The sequence below is a fragment of the Acomys minous genome (genome assembly GCF_964271855.1).
Source record: "Acomys minous genome assembly, chromosome: 12".
Classification (NCBI taxonomy): Eukaryota; Metazoa; Chordata; class Mammalia; order Rodentia; family Muridae; genus Acomys; species Acomys minous.
Genome location: NC_140493.1, coordinates 11,967,030 through 11,984,097, shown reverse-complemented (window position 1 = coordinate 11,984,097; position 17,068 = coordinate 11,967,030). Strand labels below are relative to the sequence as shown.

The following is a 17,068-nucleotide window of genomic DNA, read 5'->3' as shown; positions in this document are numbered from 1 at the left end:
TGGGTCACACGCTCTACAATGACTAAGCCAATCCCTAGAGTTTGCACTCCACCAACAAACTCTACCAAATTCGTCTCTAATATCACTTCTGCAGTCTATGGCAAACCACTTTACATCTTCCATCTCTTTTTGATCCTTTCCTGAATCCTCTGAAGTAAGTGAAGAAATGACCTCAACAAGACCAAGTTTATCCCAGCGAGAATGCAGACTTGGACAGGTACCTGATCCTCTATCGCTGGAGAGGTCCTGTTGTTTCATTTCCTTGATAGCGCTTACCTATTATTGTTTACTAGCACAGTAGTGTACCAGTACATATGACATCCAATAATTATGGGATGCACAAATACATTGTGACCCAAAAAGTAAAGACGATTAGAATAAATACTGTTGAGGACTGAGATGAGGACTATCATGTGTCTCTCCGAAGACCTCTTATTTCTGTTGCTTGGAAGAACATCTCTCTGATTTAGAATACTAACTGGCTTTAAAGCTATGTGTAAAAAATATGAATGTCTACTCTGAAATATTTATATAATATGTATAATTTCTTCATAATATTCAGAGAACTGTGATGCTTTCATGCCTAGTGACAGACACAGCTTTGGCGTCTAATCCAAAAGGGAGGAACAAACCTCGGTCTGCTGCTGAGGGCCCGAGTCTTTCCATAGCCAAGATGAATGCTTTTTTAGGACTTTCCTCGTCCTGAAGCAAAGGATGGAGCTGAATCAATCAGCTGGGTTGACCCTGAGGTCAAAGTGTGAACGACCTCTGAACATTTTAGCTATCTATTCGCTTCATGTCAGTAATAACAATAACCTTCAAATATTCCATTGTAATGACACTGTCAATATAACATATAACCACCCTCTTTATAAAAGGGGGAAAAAAGGCATTAAGTATTGTATTTTAGAGGAAGGAGGGAGGCACACGTGACCCTAAGAGGCAGGGTAGCTCAAAGAGCCCTCTCTAAGGGGATACATACATTTTAGATGACCAGTCTCCCTTACAACCCAAACGTGTCCCATCCTTTGTTTCTCTCTGAAATAAGACGGGGAAAGCTGAAATGCTGACTGGCTTCGGAACCATCCGTGCAGTAAATCAACTGGCACCCAGGGCCCTCAATATCGGACTTTCATCTCTGCATTTCCTTCCCGATCTCAACACACGGGCCGACCCACTTCCATTCTACTCTCCAGCCAGCCATCCTCCCTGAAGAAAGATTATTTTTGGAAGATGTGATAATTCTTTAGTATATTGGAGTTAAAAAAAAAAACAAAAAACAAACAAAAAAACAGTTAAGAACAAAGATGAGCCTTAGGAGGTAGCCACATGCCGCAGGTCTAGAATTCATAAGGGGGGGGGGGTTGGAGGTAGGTACGCTTTAAATTATTTCTTAACTAGATTATTATTATTTACTTTAAATGATCTCATAATTAGCTATTGCATGTATATGGCCATCGTGAAAGCATCCGGATGTTATACGTCGATACTGAAAATAGTTTTACGGATTTTCTACCACACATCTCTGAGTTGCTTATATTTTAATATGTCAGAATCCTCAAACTTTTAGAGCTGAGTTTCTGCTGTCAGGGTCTTTGTTAACCTTTGCAAGGGCTCCACTAGAATTACTAGCAACGCCGAACTCATGGGCACGAGTGGTGGAGACGCTCGTCTACCTACCATTTAACGTTTCAATATATGCCCTTAAAGGGTTAAAATTACAGGTGCTTAATTTTATGAAACATATGACATTCTATTTCCAGGTGCTTCAAGAAAAGCATGAAGGCCAGGTGGTGGCGGCAGTGGCGCACGCCTTTAATCCCAGCACTCGGGAGGCAGAGGTAGGCGGATCGCTGTGAGTTCGAGGCCAGCCTGGTCTACAAAGTGAGTCCAGGACAGCCAAGGCTACACAGAGAAACCCTGTCTAAAAAAACAAAAAACAAAAAAAAAAAACAAGAAGGAAAGAAAGAAAGAAAGAAAGCATGACGTTCTAGATCCACAGCGCGAATCAACAGAAGACTGGGCCCAACAGTGTGTCCCCTCAAATAACACCTTTCACATCGAGGGGCCTCCACTGTTAAATCTGAATAAATGCCCTACCGAAGGGGCCTCCCTGCTTTAAGATCCACCTTGCCAGTAATTCCAGTAAGTATCAAAATTATGCTTAACACACAATTCCAGTAGTTTCTAAGAAACAAATGACAGCTGAATCTTAATTTAATTCTGCTTGGTTTTTGTTTTGTTTTCTTTGCAGGTTTTTGTTGTTGTTGTTGTTGTTGTTGTTGTTGTTGTTTTTGGCAGGGGGTAGGGGTGAGGGGGTATTGGTTTTTGGTTGTTTTGTTGTTGTTGTTTTTGAGACAGGATTTCTCTGTGTAGCCCTGGCTTGTCCTGGACTCACTTTGTAGACCAGGCTGGCCTCAAACTCACAGAGATCCACCTGCCTCTGCCTCCCTGAGTGCTGGGATTATAGGCATGCGCCGCCCCACCCAGCTTTTAATGTGATTCTTAAATGCTCAGCAACACTTCATAATAATCATGGAGGATCAAAAAGTCCACTCTCTGTCTTGACTGCCATTTGCTTGAAATAAAGCTGTAACCACATGAAAACTATTTTAATACTTAGAGAAGATTAAATAGCTAATCCACGGCCAAAACCAGATGAAACACAGTTCATAAATATCCTATCAAAAAAAAAAAAAACCTAAAATACCAGCAAATTTGCTGCTAATGGTTAAAACTGCTCTAATGATATGTAGCATATATTGCTTTTTGCCAATATGCGTCTTGCTTCCTAAATATGCACCTTGAAGGATGCTGGCTCTTGAGTGATGTTGACACGGATGTCTAAGTCAGACTCTCACAGGCATGCTGTAGTTTGTCTTAGGGAAGACCATAATCCATAATAATGAACACTACATTATTTGATGGAAAAATTGATAGGAACTCAAAGCACAGATTATGGGATCAACCTCCAGGGTAATTTCTGTTTTCATGGCTTCACTCAACTGAAAGTCCTGGTACCCACTCCCTTCCCCATAATTACACATCAGAATAGTAACCAATTAGCAAATCAGACGGCAGGGGTAGGAGCAAAGCAGCCATGATAATTAACTGTGAAGCCTGAAATCCCGTGCCACTCCAGGTCATAAACGTGTTCCACCACACCTGCTCCACTCAGGTGCTGCTTAGTTTCTGTGGCCTGGACACAAGCTCCAGGTTCACCTGGGAAGAAAGAACCTCGGCTGAGGACTTTCCTCCATCAGTCTGGCCTGTGGCATTGTCTGTAGGGCATTTTCTTTATCAACCATAGATACGGGAGGGCCTAGTGCATTGTGGTTGGGGCTTCCCCTGGACAGCTGGCCCTGGGTCGGGTAAGAAAGCGCTGTGCCTCCATGTTTTCTGACGCGGCTCAAGCTTCGGTTCAGGCCCTGACTTTCCTCAGTGACGGACTATGATCAGGATGTGTCCAGACGAATAAACCCTTTCCTCCCCAAGTTAATTTTGGTCACTGTGTTTATCACAGCAATAGAAAGCAGCAAAGTAGGGCAGTCGTTAACCCATATTTGACAAAAAGGAATGAACCCATGTTTTATGTTTGGTCGTGAGCCTACCCTTTAACAGCGGAGCCATCTCTCAAGCCCTAAAGCAATGTTTTATAAATAAAAGGATTTCACTGGCTGTCAACTCCTATCGCCTTCTAACGCTTTGGTCGCTTCTCTTTCATTTCTATTATTTCCAAAACCAAAACGCGTACAAGGGAGACGCTCATTGTATCAAGCAGGATACATGACAGATAATACCCTCCTGGCAGACAGGCTTTGGGACTTAGTTTTCCCATGCACTGCCTTCACAACCGGAACATACATTTTTAATGACTGGGTTTTTTTCAAACAACGGTTAAACTTACCAAACATTATTTAAAAAAAAATAAAATAAAATAATAATAATAATAATAAGTCAATTAACAGCAACGGTCTCTCATTTTTAGTTTGTGCTGTTTGTTCTACTTTGTGAAAAGAAGTATGTGGATCAGGCATGCAGTTAGGCAGTGAACATAGGAAACGCTGAGTGAATATGTGTTGAATCAAAGAATAAACAAATGAGCAAACATCAGATGTCCCCATATCATACACCTATCCAGAAGTCTTACACATTGACTTCTACTGAATGTGAAATTGTTTCAAAATACATACTTCAACTGTTGTTTTGTGTTTCCACTCGAGAGACCGTCACAGGAGTTCACAGTAAGATGTAACGCTTGGAGACACATTGGATCTGAAGAACGTTGGGTTTGATCTCTAATTTTGAAATATTGAAATCACTTAGGGTTTTCCAGATTGGTTTTACTCTCACACAGTAAAGATGATGTCCATCCAGGGTATCTCCAAGAACTTTATTAGCAAATAAATAAGATATTTGCACTATAACCAAAGGTGTAAAGAGGTAACAACCTAAATGTTTCTTCAGGAATTTATGTAAATAGACTTGAAGTCTTTAAATAGTTCTTTCCTATCAATCCAGAGGTTAAAAACCAATGTCAAAGAGTTGTATCGTTACCAATAAAAATAACATTTAAACAGATGGCACACACAAAGATGTCATAATGTTCATAGCTTGGGGAAACAGAGGAAGAGTGTAGGAAGATCAGATTACAAATCAGTAAAGGTGACAGACTTGATGCTGACTGTCCACCCCAGCCCTTAGGTCAGCTGAGCAATCGCATCTCATAAAAGTGGTTCAGGCCAGGTGTGGTGGCTCACACCTTTAATCTCAGCCCTCGGGACAAAAAGAGGCCGGCGTAAGTGAATCTCTGCACGTTCCAGGCCCTCCTGGCCTACAATACAGAGCCAGGTCCAAACCACCCAGAGCGACATAGTGAAACTGTGACTCAAATGAATCAGTGAGTGAGTGAGTGAGTGAGTGAGTGAGTGAGTGAGTGCAAGCAAGCAAACAAAGCAAGCTTCTGTAAGGTAAGAACACAGCAAACTAAAAGGCAAACAGGACCAGGGAGTGGTGGTACACATCTTTCATCCCAGCACAGGAAGCAGAGACAGGTCGATCTCTGAGTTTGAAGCCAGCTCGGACTACAGAGAGAGTTCCAGGCTAGGCAAGACTACACAGAGAAACCCTGTCTCAAGGGGTGGGTGGTAGGGTGGGGGGGCAGCGGCATTTGGTATTGTACATTAATCCAATATTAGAGCCCTGCCAAACCAAGCAAAGAAATTTTAGTCACCATATACAAGGACATGAGAACATAGGGGTCCTTTCAGAATCGCCATTGTTAAGCAGACCTTAGGGAATTCTGCAAGCTAAGGCTTTCGAAAGGGGAAAAAAAGTAACAAATCTTTGGTCAACATGCAAAGAGCGATAACAGAAAAGGCCACATCAACTGCTGTGTTACATCAAGAATTTCCCACATCAACTCAATGTCTTACACGAAGAATTTAAAGTGTTTAAGTGATTTTACAACCTTTAGCCAAGCACATGGTCACCTCGGTACAAGAGAACTGAGGTAGGAGGAAGTCGTGTGCTCTGTTTCAGTGTTCAGCTTTGTAAATGCCATCCTTTCAACCTCACTGCTATGAAGTACTATTCTACATGTACGTGTGTCCACACAGCCATGCATGTACGTTGCATGCATACACCGCACACTGAAAGCAAACGCTCAATATGCGATATGCGCCATCCTCTCTGTCTGAGGGTATGTTAGCCTGCAGCTCTTTCTGTGTCTGTGAGCAGTGGTACTTGAGGCTGCCCCCTTGCACTTATTTAAACTAGAACAGCATCACCAAGGAAACATATAAGCCACACATATGCTGTATAAAGTTTCGACTCTCCAGGTTTCTAAAGAGAAAAATCTAGATGAAATTAAGTTTTAACATTTTATTTAACTCAATGACGTCCGAAATACTTCCACACGTAAGCAAGGTCAAATTATTGAGATAAGTACTTTTGTTTCTCAGGCCGAAACCCCGTGGATATGCCTTCATGGGCACACTAGGTCTAGCATAAAGTTTTCATCAGGAGTTACCTCATCAGTGTTTAGATCCCATGAACTTCCCAGCTGAAAAAGTGAGCCCACATAACTAATCTACTCAAGCATACAGAAACGTTTTAGTAACTGAATCGAATTTAAATTGGGGTCAATAATATGGCTTGGCAGATAAAGAAGCATTTTATGTCAAGGCTTAGAACCTGAATTGAGTTAGATCCCCCAGAATACATATGATATGGTAGGGAGGAGAAAAATAAGACCCACGACTGTTTTCTGAGCGTCACAAAGGTGTACACGTGTACGTGCACGTACACAGACAGACACACATACCGCAAGTAAATCTAAGAAGTCACTGAATTTGAACTTCAATTTATGTAGCATTCACCATATTTCAGGTTTTCAACTGCCCCCGTGGGATGAACAGTAGGAGTGTCCTCTAGGTGCATACCTTCCTCAATGACAGAAAACATATGGACAACTCAAAAAAAAAAAAAAAACTGAAACAACAACAACAACAAACTCAGAAACTGACTAAAAAGCATTCATCCCAAATGAGAAACTTCCCATTCCGCATCTTATCCCCCAAAAGGTTGACATATCTCAAGCCGTTATTTTGCAAAATCTCTAATAATACCAAGACTCCGGGTCCAGTAAACACAGGCACCCAGAGCATACTTAGAGCCAAGTCTTCAGTTGCCTGTCATTCCATTATTCAGTAAAGGAGAAAGATGGGCCAAATGCCTCTGTTAACGTTGTGTCTAGACACAACATTTGAATAGATTTACTTTTCCTGCAGATGCAGTTTGCCAGGAGCTGGAGAACAGATGGGCTTGGAGGACAGTGGAGACCTTAAGTCTGTGTCCTCTCTTTGTGAATGCTATCTTCACGAGGCGGTCAAGAAATGAGCAGCCTGCCAAGGCTAGTCATTTGTAACTGAACAAGTCCAGGATCAGGAACCAAGCAAGTGACATTTTAAGCTGAGTAAAACTTGGCAAGGCACAGTCTTGTCTCTCACCTGTATAGGCCTCAGGGTTAAGAACCTGGACTTGGGCCAGGCATGGGAGCACACTCAGGAAGCAAAGGCAGGTGGATCTCTGGGAGTTCAAGGCCAGCCAGGTCTACAGAGTGGGTTCCAAGATAGCCAAGGCCACACAGAGAAACCCTGTCCCAAAAACCTTTAAAAAAAAAAAAAAAAAAACAGAAAACTAAAATGTGAGCTCTCTGGGTCAGAGCCCTGTTTCTGTCACTCACTACCAGTTCAATTTTGGAAGATTGACTTAATAAGCTTCCTGTTCCCCATCAGTAAAATGGACATAAAAATAATAGCATTTAAGTCAGATTATGAGGAATGAGATTTTTACCGGATACAAAACATGTGACAACACTGTCTTGACTTTGATATGTTGTATGTGCAACATTTGTTACTAATTTCAGCTCAGAAATCAGAACAATAGGCATAGGACATAGAAGTGAACGTCTAAGCCAGCGGTTCTCAACCCACGGGTCACGACCCCTTCGGGAATCTAACAACCCTTTCACAGGGGTCGCCTAAGACCGCCAGAAACCACGGATATTTAAATTATGACTCATCACAGTAAAAAAAAAAAAAAATTACAGTTATAAAGTAGCAACAAAAATAATTTTATGGTTTGGGGTCATCACAACATGAGCAATTGAATTAAAGTGTCACACCCAGCCGGGCTTAGTGGCACACGCCTTTAATCCCAGCACTTGGAGAGGCAGAGGCAGGAGGATAACTGTGAGTTCCAGGCCAGCCTGGTCTACAAAGCGAGTCCAGGACAGCCAAGATAACATAGAGAAACCTTGTCTTGAAAACCAAAAAATAAAAAATAAAAAAAAAATAAAAGGGGGGGGTGTCACACCCAGCGTTAGAAAAGTTGAGAACCAGTGGTCTAAGTTCATTGTAAATATTATAACGGCGTGTGAATATAAGCTATTCTTAGCCTGTATAAAATAAGTCTAGATGGTTTGGACAAAAGAACAACACACTTAATGGAAAAAAAAAATTTTTTTTAAATCCCAGTTTCACCAAACTGAACCTTCACAATGTAGGTCAACAAGTTCTGTTAGTTTTTATAGCCGCCCTGATGGCTCATACGTGTCATCCTAGCATTTGGAAGGACAAAGGACAGATAAACCTTGTCCTCAAAAGTCAGGCCCACATCACTCACCTGTGCTACCACGCACAGTAATGTAAAGTATTCATTGGTCATCACTAGCTTAGGCCCTCTGTTCACTTCCATTGGAAGCAAGATCACATGTAATACAATGGTCAATAAACTGGCCAATGATGTTCTAGAAGATGCACACACATACAAATATCAAATCTTCATTTAAAAATCGCTCTCTCGCAAGCAAATTTTCTGTTTCCATTAACATTTTGTGGTTTTGAATCTTTTTTCTCTCTCTCTCTCTATTCATAATCAGAGCTCCTCATAAAACTGGCTGGTAATAGCTTTCCTGTCCTTTCCTTTCATTTTTTCTGGCCCTGGTGCACTTATTAATTCATATTTTAAGGCCAAAAGAAGGGATGTGGCAGGAAAAGGAAAAACAAGCTCATCTAGTAATGGAAAATAGCCCAGGGACAACAGAAAAGGAGGATAACATTTTTCCAAGTTTTACCACAGGAGAGTGTCACCTCCATTCGGTGGTAATTTCAATATCTGCAAAGTAAAGGAATCAAAAGGCCTTCCAATTTCATTTTATTCTTTAAGACAACTAAAGACTCAGGGCTTCTAAAAATGCCACGTCTGTGCCTAACCAAGATGTCACTAAAATAACCATAGGAACGCTTACATTATGTAACTTTAAATAATTTTCGACATAGACCTTGCTTGACAGTAGAAGATGCTACAAATTCTGGATTTCTCGGGAGACAGGTTATTTTTCTAATCTTTACATTGTAAATGAGTTAACAGAATTTTATCCGAGCGATGGAAGCCATGCACTTGATCTAAAATGAATGCTTCATTAATTTTTCAGTGTGATGATGCTGCAGTTTTCCCAAGAACAACCGTGAGAGTTCTCCTTGCAATGCATCGAAACAGCCAAATTGCATCCAATATCCATGTCACCGTCCCTAACCACAACACTAAAACCTATCCAGCATTTCAAAACTCAACCCCAGGCAAGTGTGATGTCACTGTCAACATCCACCGCGCTCAACTAACCTCAGGTGGTTTCTCCCAGTTGCCCTTGTAACCCTTCGTCTTGCAGACGTCGTCTGCTTTCTCCAGACCTCCCGCGGGTGAGTGTGTACCCGCAGCACACTCCCCACCGCCACACCTGCGAGGTCAGGTGCCGCGACGCGCGACACTGCAGGGACCCGAGTGGGCGCGGGCCTCCGGCTGACAGCGCGACGCTTTGTCTGCGGCTCCAGGCCGGCGTGGCGGGCGCTGGGGACAGACAGACACCTCGGGCCGACCTGCAGGACGGCACAGGCGGCGGCGACTCCCGGGGACCCCAGGCGGCACTCGCCTAAGGCGCCCGAGCCGCGGGGCGATGGGGTGAGGGGCGGCCACCTCTGTTCCCGGAGAAGCCGCGGCGCACGGGCCCGCACCGGGTAGCCGGGAACCTGATGGCTCACCCCAGCTTTCCCTCCCGCCTGCAGCTCACCTGACAGCCACGCGCACCGAGCTCTCGTCCGCGGTGCCCAACATGCCGGCGGCTGCCCGAGTCTCAACTCGGTGCTGAGCGCTCCGGGCAGGCTGCGGCGGTGGCGGTGGCGGTGGCGAGGACTCAGCGCCGCGATCCAGCCATGTTGGGCGACTGAATGGAAAGGTGGCGGCGCGGAGGCGCGGGAGGGGGCGGTGACTCAGGGCGGCGCCGCCCCTTGCCCCCACTCGCCGGGCTCAGCGCTGCCCTGCGTCAGCCGTGGCCGGTCCGGTGCGCCCCGCCCCGGCGGCACAGCCAAGCAGGCGCGGCCCGGCGGGGAGCAGAGGGAACCCTCCCTCCACCCCACTCCACCCCCCCCCCAAGCCCTGGAGGTGCGTCCCCGCAACCACCTGCCCCGACCGCAGCATGGACCTTGACCCCCTTCCCCTGGCTGGGAGCTGCTCTCTGCCCACGCTCGCGTGGGACGTGGGAGGATGATTTTCCCTTTCAAGCTCCTCAGGGTTTTACTGTTGAGACATATGCACACAGGGAAGTGCACCGGACCCTGGAGCAGCCAAGCGTTCTCACAACTGTTTTCCATGGAGAAGTGCAGCGTGATAAATCCTTGCAAACGGATTTGCTTTCCCTGCTGGGCCTTCAAAAGCTCCCCCCCCCCGCCCCCCCCCCCTCCCCGGGATCCCAGGATTCTGTCAACAGTGTGCCATTGTGTGTTCTGCGCGTCACGGTTGTCCTTCCACATGCCTTTAGATAGCTCTGTGGAAACAGCCTTTGTTAGCTTTGCCACAGAGTATCTTTTGTGGGCTGCTCAGTACATTTCTACAAATAAACATGTGGGCTCATACAGAACAGTATAAAAGATTAAATGTCACTATCCAAATAAAAACACTGGCCCAAAGCAGATATAAGCTAAAATCACACACCTGCTCGCCCTTCTCAGAGAGAGGGTCAAAGGAGACAGTGTACATTGGGATTGGAACGAAGTGTTTACCTTCTGCACCGATGGGAACATGGCCTAAAGGGTTTATTCTTACAGTTTATCTTCCATCCCTAAATTGTTAGAAAGTTGTAGTATCCTTCTGTGTGCCCAACTGGTGGGAAAGCTGTCCTCTGGGTTCACTCTGGAGAGCCCGCCCCAGCCTTGATATCTATCCACCAACATAATGGAGTCACATTTCGTCCTAACTTGACAGGTCCAGACCTGGATGGATCTGGTTTGACCACCTTGCTTCTGTGTTTAAATGCTGCATAAAGGACAAGAACAACAGAGCTTATTTGGCAACAGAGCAACATAGGTAACCTTTTAAAAGTCTCCCTAGCACCTCTGTGTCCCAAGAAGAGCTGTCAAAAAAAAAAAAAAAAAAATATATATATATATATATATATATATATATATATATATACACACACACATACACACATATATGCTATGAGAACTGGGCAGGTAACTCAGTGAGTGGAGGAAGCAAAGGCGAGAATGATAAAGATAAAATAAAACAGACCCCCTCAGGAGGTAGTAGCTGTCCTCTACTGGAGTGCAAACTCTATGCTGCTAGGTTGTTGTTTCAATTGTATGGTTTTTGTTCCTCGGGTGAAAACAGGAAAAAAATCAGATCTTTATGTGAAAACTGCTTAGTTTTAAAGACTAACAACTAAGTCGGCACAATATTTCCATACTATGCAAAACCAACCTCAAAATATGCCTGGCCAACTTTTAGCCCCAAGTCACCAGACTGAAACCTCTGGCCAAACGTGAGCATCAATAATAGCGGTGGCTTTGGGTCTATATCATGTACGGTTTCAGGAAAAGGCCATGTAAAACTTCAAAATCCTGAAGGCCAAAAGTTCTAAAACTAATGGCCGAGTTTATATAATATTTGTTTGAGATTTCTTTTCTTTTTTCTTTTCTTTTTTTTTCTTTTCTTTTTTTTTTTTTTTTTTTTTTTTTTGAGATTTCTTTATAAGTACTGTTTCCTTGAGGTCCCTTTAATTAATAAACATACATTAAAGAAAATTCCAAGGCCCGAGCTTTTACCATGCAAGAGTTTAAATCCTCTCCGGAACATTTATTTACTATTTAGTAGATGGCTGCCGCGAGCACACTGCGCTAGACACTAGTGATGTGGAAAAGAACACAATGCCATGACTACTATGGAGAATTTAGTATTTAGTTCTGGGATTTAAACGTCTGGAGGTACATTAGAAATTACGATAGGCCTAAAACAAAATGCTACAGGAAAAGGTAAACTCTACAATCAGAACGGTCTCCCAGGCCAACTCCTACCTCCAGACTAGCCAGATGGTGTGCCTCATCCCTGCCGTTCCCTGACTGAAACTTTCCAGGGGTTACCTAACACAAAGAGCAGAAATTCTTAGACTAAGGTCCTTCACACTCTGGCCTCATCTTCAGGCACCGTACTCCTTAGCCACTGCTTTTCAGTGATATGGGTACTCTAGCTCTGAGACACACACATCTCTTTGCTTCCTGGGGAGGTCTTTGGAGTAGATGTTCCCTTACCTGGAATGTCCTTTTTGTAAAGCTTCTCATGGGCTCTTTGGAACATTTCAGTATCAGCCTAGGTGGAGTTTTCCCAGAGAGGCTTTCCTGACCACTCACTCCAAAGTATTACTCCTCTACAAGGCCCAATTACAGGCTTGCACTACTAATGTAAAACCGTAACCTGTAAATGATAAATGTGTTAGAGATGCCTATAAGATGCTATTAAATAGATAAGAATATGAGGCTATTCCCTTCTATGGTCTCCAAACGTTGTTATGACCATCTTGCAATCTTACCTTTGTTTCAAAAGGTTGTTATGACGACCTGTTGTTATGACTACCTTATGACCACCTTGGAGCCATGTCTTTGTTTCAGGAGGTCACTAAGACTAACTTGTTCTGCTAAAATTCTGCTCCTGTGACGTCACCTATTTTGCCCACCACATTCCCCATTTGGAAACCTCCTTCCCATGAGCTGTAAAAACTTTGCCTTGCTTATGTCCGATGCTGACCTCTTGAAATTCGCCTTTGAGAGAGGCAGCCTGTGAATACGAATAAGAAAGCTGGCTTTAATTAGTTTGGCCATGATGATCTGGGTCTGTGGTCTTTCTCCTCACGTCTTGTCTTCGGGTTTAACCCTTGTAGGCAAGAAATGAGGGAGCCAGGAAGCAGGCTGGGTGGTGAAAGGCCTTCTACTGTTCTTTCAGAAAACTAAAGTGCCTTTCCCAACACCCAGACCAGGTGGCTCACAACTCCAGTTCCAGGGGACCTGACACCATCTCCTCAACTCTACAGGTACCTGCACTCAGAAGAATACCATACCTACCCCCAACCACATGTGCATATGCTAAAATTAAATTTCAGAAAAACTATCTTTCCCTTCTCTTTGATTTGGCATTTTCAGAGCCCCAGTGGTTGGCTTTCTGAGAGTAAGAAAGGGTAAGGCTGGGTTCTATGGTGGCAGTGTTTGGTGGTTGTTGTTGTTGTTGTTGTTGTTTTGTTGTTGTTGTTGTTGTATTGGAATGCCATAGGTGCCCGCGGCTCTGCCTCTTCAACTGCAGACATATTTACCACCCAGTCTCCTTGACTGTGAGTCTCACTGAACTCGCCATGGGAGTTCCCCTTATGCACACAGTTCTATGCTGAGGAGGGATTATGAGTGCAAGCTGAGACTAGGGACCCAAGACAAAGATAGGTGTGTTACATATTCATATGGTTCTGCTCATCAACCAGGTTAACTAAAGGATAAAATGAAGAATCATAAGACAAGCGAGCCTTAAGCCCAAAAGTCCTTCTATAAGGACAGGGCTCTCTGTTGACTGGACAGACCTCCTGCTGAGGGAGCTGGTGTCTTTCCTCCACTTCTAACATTAGCTTCATGATAGTGATTACTTCCACGTTACTCATCAGTGCATCCACGGCTATTTCTATAGATCCTCCAGCTATGTGAAATAAGAGGCATCGCTGAATATTAGCTGGATGATTGGGTGGCTTTGGAAAAGATACACAAGCTTTTTAAATGTCACCTGCTTATGTATAAATAATTAGTTTCCTTGTTATAGGAGCTATTTTAAAGACCTAAAGAGCCTCTCCAACTTTGCTAGCTCCTTATAAACACACAGCGGACTAATTTTATTATGAGTGTCTGTTCAGATGTAGAACTTTGTAACTTATCAAGAAGAAGAAATTTATTTCTTACAGTTCTGGAGGTTGAAAAGTCTAAATGCGAGGTGCTGGCCTTTGAGTAACTCTAAGAAGAGGTCAAATCTGAAAAGGTGCACCTGTCTAAGGCAGGAGGCGTCTTCCAGTGCACCCTCTACAGACAGCCGCAGCGAAGCCTCAGCGTGCACCTGAGCAGCAGCCTCACGAGATTTCTCCCTCCAGGCCATCGACTCTGTTTTTCTGGTTTCCACATTCTAATCACTCATTAAAAGTTATTCAACTCTTCCTCTTTGCTGCAAGCAAAATGATTTCTTTTTCTTTTAATTTCTGATTATACCTCCATGTGCAAACAACTGGTTTTGAAAAAGCATGTCTAGACAACCATCTGCCCAGAAACACTTTAGGGGAAAAAAAAAATCTTTTAACGAGCTAATATTTAATTCTGTAACAACAGCAGCAACAAATCTACTATCCCCGATTGGTCTCTTTATGTCATTTTTCCATCAGTAACAACGCGCACCGTGCTAAGTACTAGCATGCATTAATTTTCTCAGTGGCCTTAAAAGGTCACATATAAAGATGTAACTATTATATCCACATTACATACGTGTGGGAAATGAAGGCTTTCCAACAAGTTTTATTTGTAAAAATTTTATCTCTATTTCAAGTTCAACTGAAAACAAACCAAAAGCAAAACCTAATTCCATCCTTGCTTACTCCATCCGTCCTCCCCTTGAATGACATCCAAGACTCTCTCCCTTCTGGCAAATCTGTACAGTGTTTTTGCTTTGGTCTTTGTTGTGGTAATGATCACTCTCTAACTCTTTGACTAGGTTAGCAATTTATAAAGGGCAGAACTTGTAGAATACCCAAGAGGGCAGCCAGGGCTTATTTGTTGAACAAGTAAATCAGTGGTTTCCAGAAGAAGGGCCTGCTATGCTTTGATTTCAACACAGACCACGTTTCCATCGTAAATAAGCAGCTGCCTCCTGGTTACGGTTCTCGGAAGACTGCTTCCAGACCACAGTGTCTGAAAAAGGGAGTGTTCACACACTCCGGGAAGGAAACCCGGAGCACCTGACAGTCTCCCAACCAGAAGATTTTAAAGATCTGAACAGTCTTAGACTGCAATCCACCTCCATTCATTTTCAGTTAAGGAGAAAACTGAAGGCCAGCCCCATACCCCTAACTCCCCACCTAACGCAGGAGGATAAATTAGGGGTAAACTCTGATAAATTAAAATCCAGGCAACACAACTACCTGGCCAGGGTTGTTAGTTCTACTGCTAGCTTCACTATGCACTTTCTCCTTTTCTTCAGGTTTAAAAAAAAATCATATCTTACATATGCTGTTTGTGTTATGAAGATTGTATGCTGAAAATTAAGGAAAATTTCATCTTAAATTCTTGAAGTTTTAATTGATTTTATAGAAAAGCAATTTGTTCATGTGTTTTTGCTAAGGGTGTTTTGAATTTTTGAGGCAAGGCATGGGATAAACAGACCAGCCTGGCTTCAAAATACCTATATTGGTCTACTTTGAACTCCATATTCTTCTGCCTCCACCACCCAGTTGTGCTAACTTATTTTTAATGATTCTTAACATTGCTGAAAAATCAAAAATGTAGCTATATGCCATCTGCACATTTTTTAATCTGTCTATTTTTTTAATATTAGCTGCAGTGATTTCTGTTTACTAGAGAAGTTTAAATTTTCTTTTTTTCCTTTTTTTTTTTTGTCTATTTAAATTGTTATAAATTTGAAAATCCCTTTTGCTAGCATGTTAAAATTATTCCTCTAAGGAGGTAAATTGGCAAAAAGCTAAACTTCCTTTCATTGAAAAGGGGAAAAAAAAAAAAGATAAAATTTGGATAATTTTAAAATTTGGATAATTTTTAAATTGAAAATTATACCTAAGATACTACATCTCAGGGAAACTCAAAGAACAAAAACCCCTGTAAGTGCCTTGGACTTTTGCAGAGCTTCCAGCATCTGTGTATTGCAGACAGCTTGATTACACCACAGCACTGGCCCACTTAATTGCATTCAAATGCAAATTATAGCTATTGAGTCATGTGGCTGGGAGCCAAGTTCTTAAGAGGCCTGTTTCTCTCTCTCTCTCTCTCTCTCTCTCTCTCTCTCTCTGTGTGTGTGTGTGTGTGTGTGTGTGTGTGTGTGTGTGTGTGTGTGCGCGTGTGCAGGACCAAACTTGACTGGCAGTTGGAGATACTCATTCATTACAACTTGCTTCTTTGTACTTTTGGAGAAAGGAGGGTTATTTGCTGGGGCTTGGGGGAAGAGTAATAATATAGAACTGGGTTACTAAAAGATAATTTTATCTGCTCCTTTTAAATAGAAAACTTCCCTTTCCTCTTATTTATGCATCAATACCATCATTTTCCCCTATTGTGTTGGTCTTTCTTCTGAACTTTTTTTTTTCTTTTCTTATTGCTTCTTGAGAGAGCTGGCCTGCTTTGAGTCACACTGCTGTACAGAAGCACAGCTTTCAGACTGTAATGTATCCCTGAATCACTCCACTCTATAACGCGATGGATTTTTAACTGAGATATTCTGTTTGAGTACAACTGCCAAGGTAGAATGACTCTGCATCGTGTTTGTACAAGCACACAGCCACCATCTGCCAACACACCACAGGGCTCAAACTGGCCACTCGTCAGCACTAATAAATAATTATATCAGTGAGTATATCAAATTGCAGCAGGTACCTTGGCCCGTAATTTTTTTTCAATCAGATATGTTAAACCCACTCACCTGGCTCTATAAAAAGACAGAGCACTGGGCACCACATGAGCAGGCATACTAATCCAGACATCTTGTATTTGATAGGATCCAGTGATATGGTTATTAGGCTGCGAAAATACATACACTGTCCTTTAAGAAGAAAAAAAAAATGTCCCCCAAACAGATTCAGAGACCAGCAGCCTCGCTATAAATAAGCCAAATGAGACTGAAACAGTGGAGATGGCACACCACCCCCCCCACCCCCCCCACCCCCCCACCCCACCCCCCGCACCTGGAGGCTTTACTTGGACTTCCCAGGGGGATCCAAAAGGTGGTAAATCTCAAGCTGCTTGTGTCTGACAGGGCACCTCTGGCAATGTTGCCGATGCGCTTAGGACCCACAGTCTCCCCTCTTGACTTCCTGCTTAAAAAGAGGGTTCACTCCCTGTCTGGTCCCACCATCACGTTTTGGAAGCACATAGCTGGTTCCTGTTTCAATGGCCGTTGCTAACAATGGCATACAGATGAAACCCCAGACATT

At 43.2% G+C, this 17,068-nt stretch overlaps 1 protein-coding gene across 21 annotated transcripts in view; it reads right to left on the bottom strand.

The window, feature by feature from the left end:
- KIF21A (kinesin family member 21A) overlaps positions 1-11,956 on the bottom strand; it is a 122,473-nt gene extending 110,517 nt beyond the window's left edge. For 14 of the 21 annotated variants that reach the window (XM_084802903.1, XM_084802906.1, XM_084802887.1 and 11 more), the window contains exon 1: positions 9,632-9,821. In XM_084802903.1, coding sequence (XP_084659029.1) covers positions 9,632-9,675 — 44 coding nt within the window. In that variant the 5' untranslated portion in view covers positions 9,676-9,821. Of the gene's footprint in view, positions 1-9,631; positions 9,823-11,912 lie in introns of those variants that run through there. The other 7 variants (XM_084802886.1, XM_084802900.1, XM_084802901.1 and 4 more) reach the window with 4 other exon arrangements.
- Positions 11,957-17,068: the final 5,112 nt, after the last annotated feature.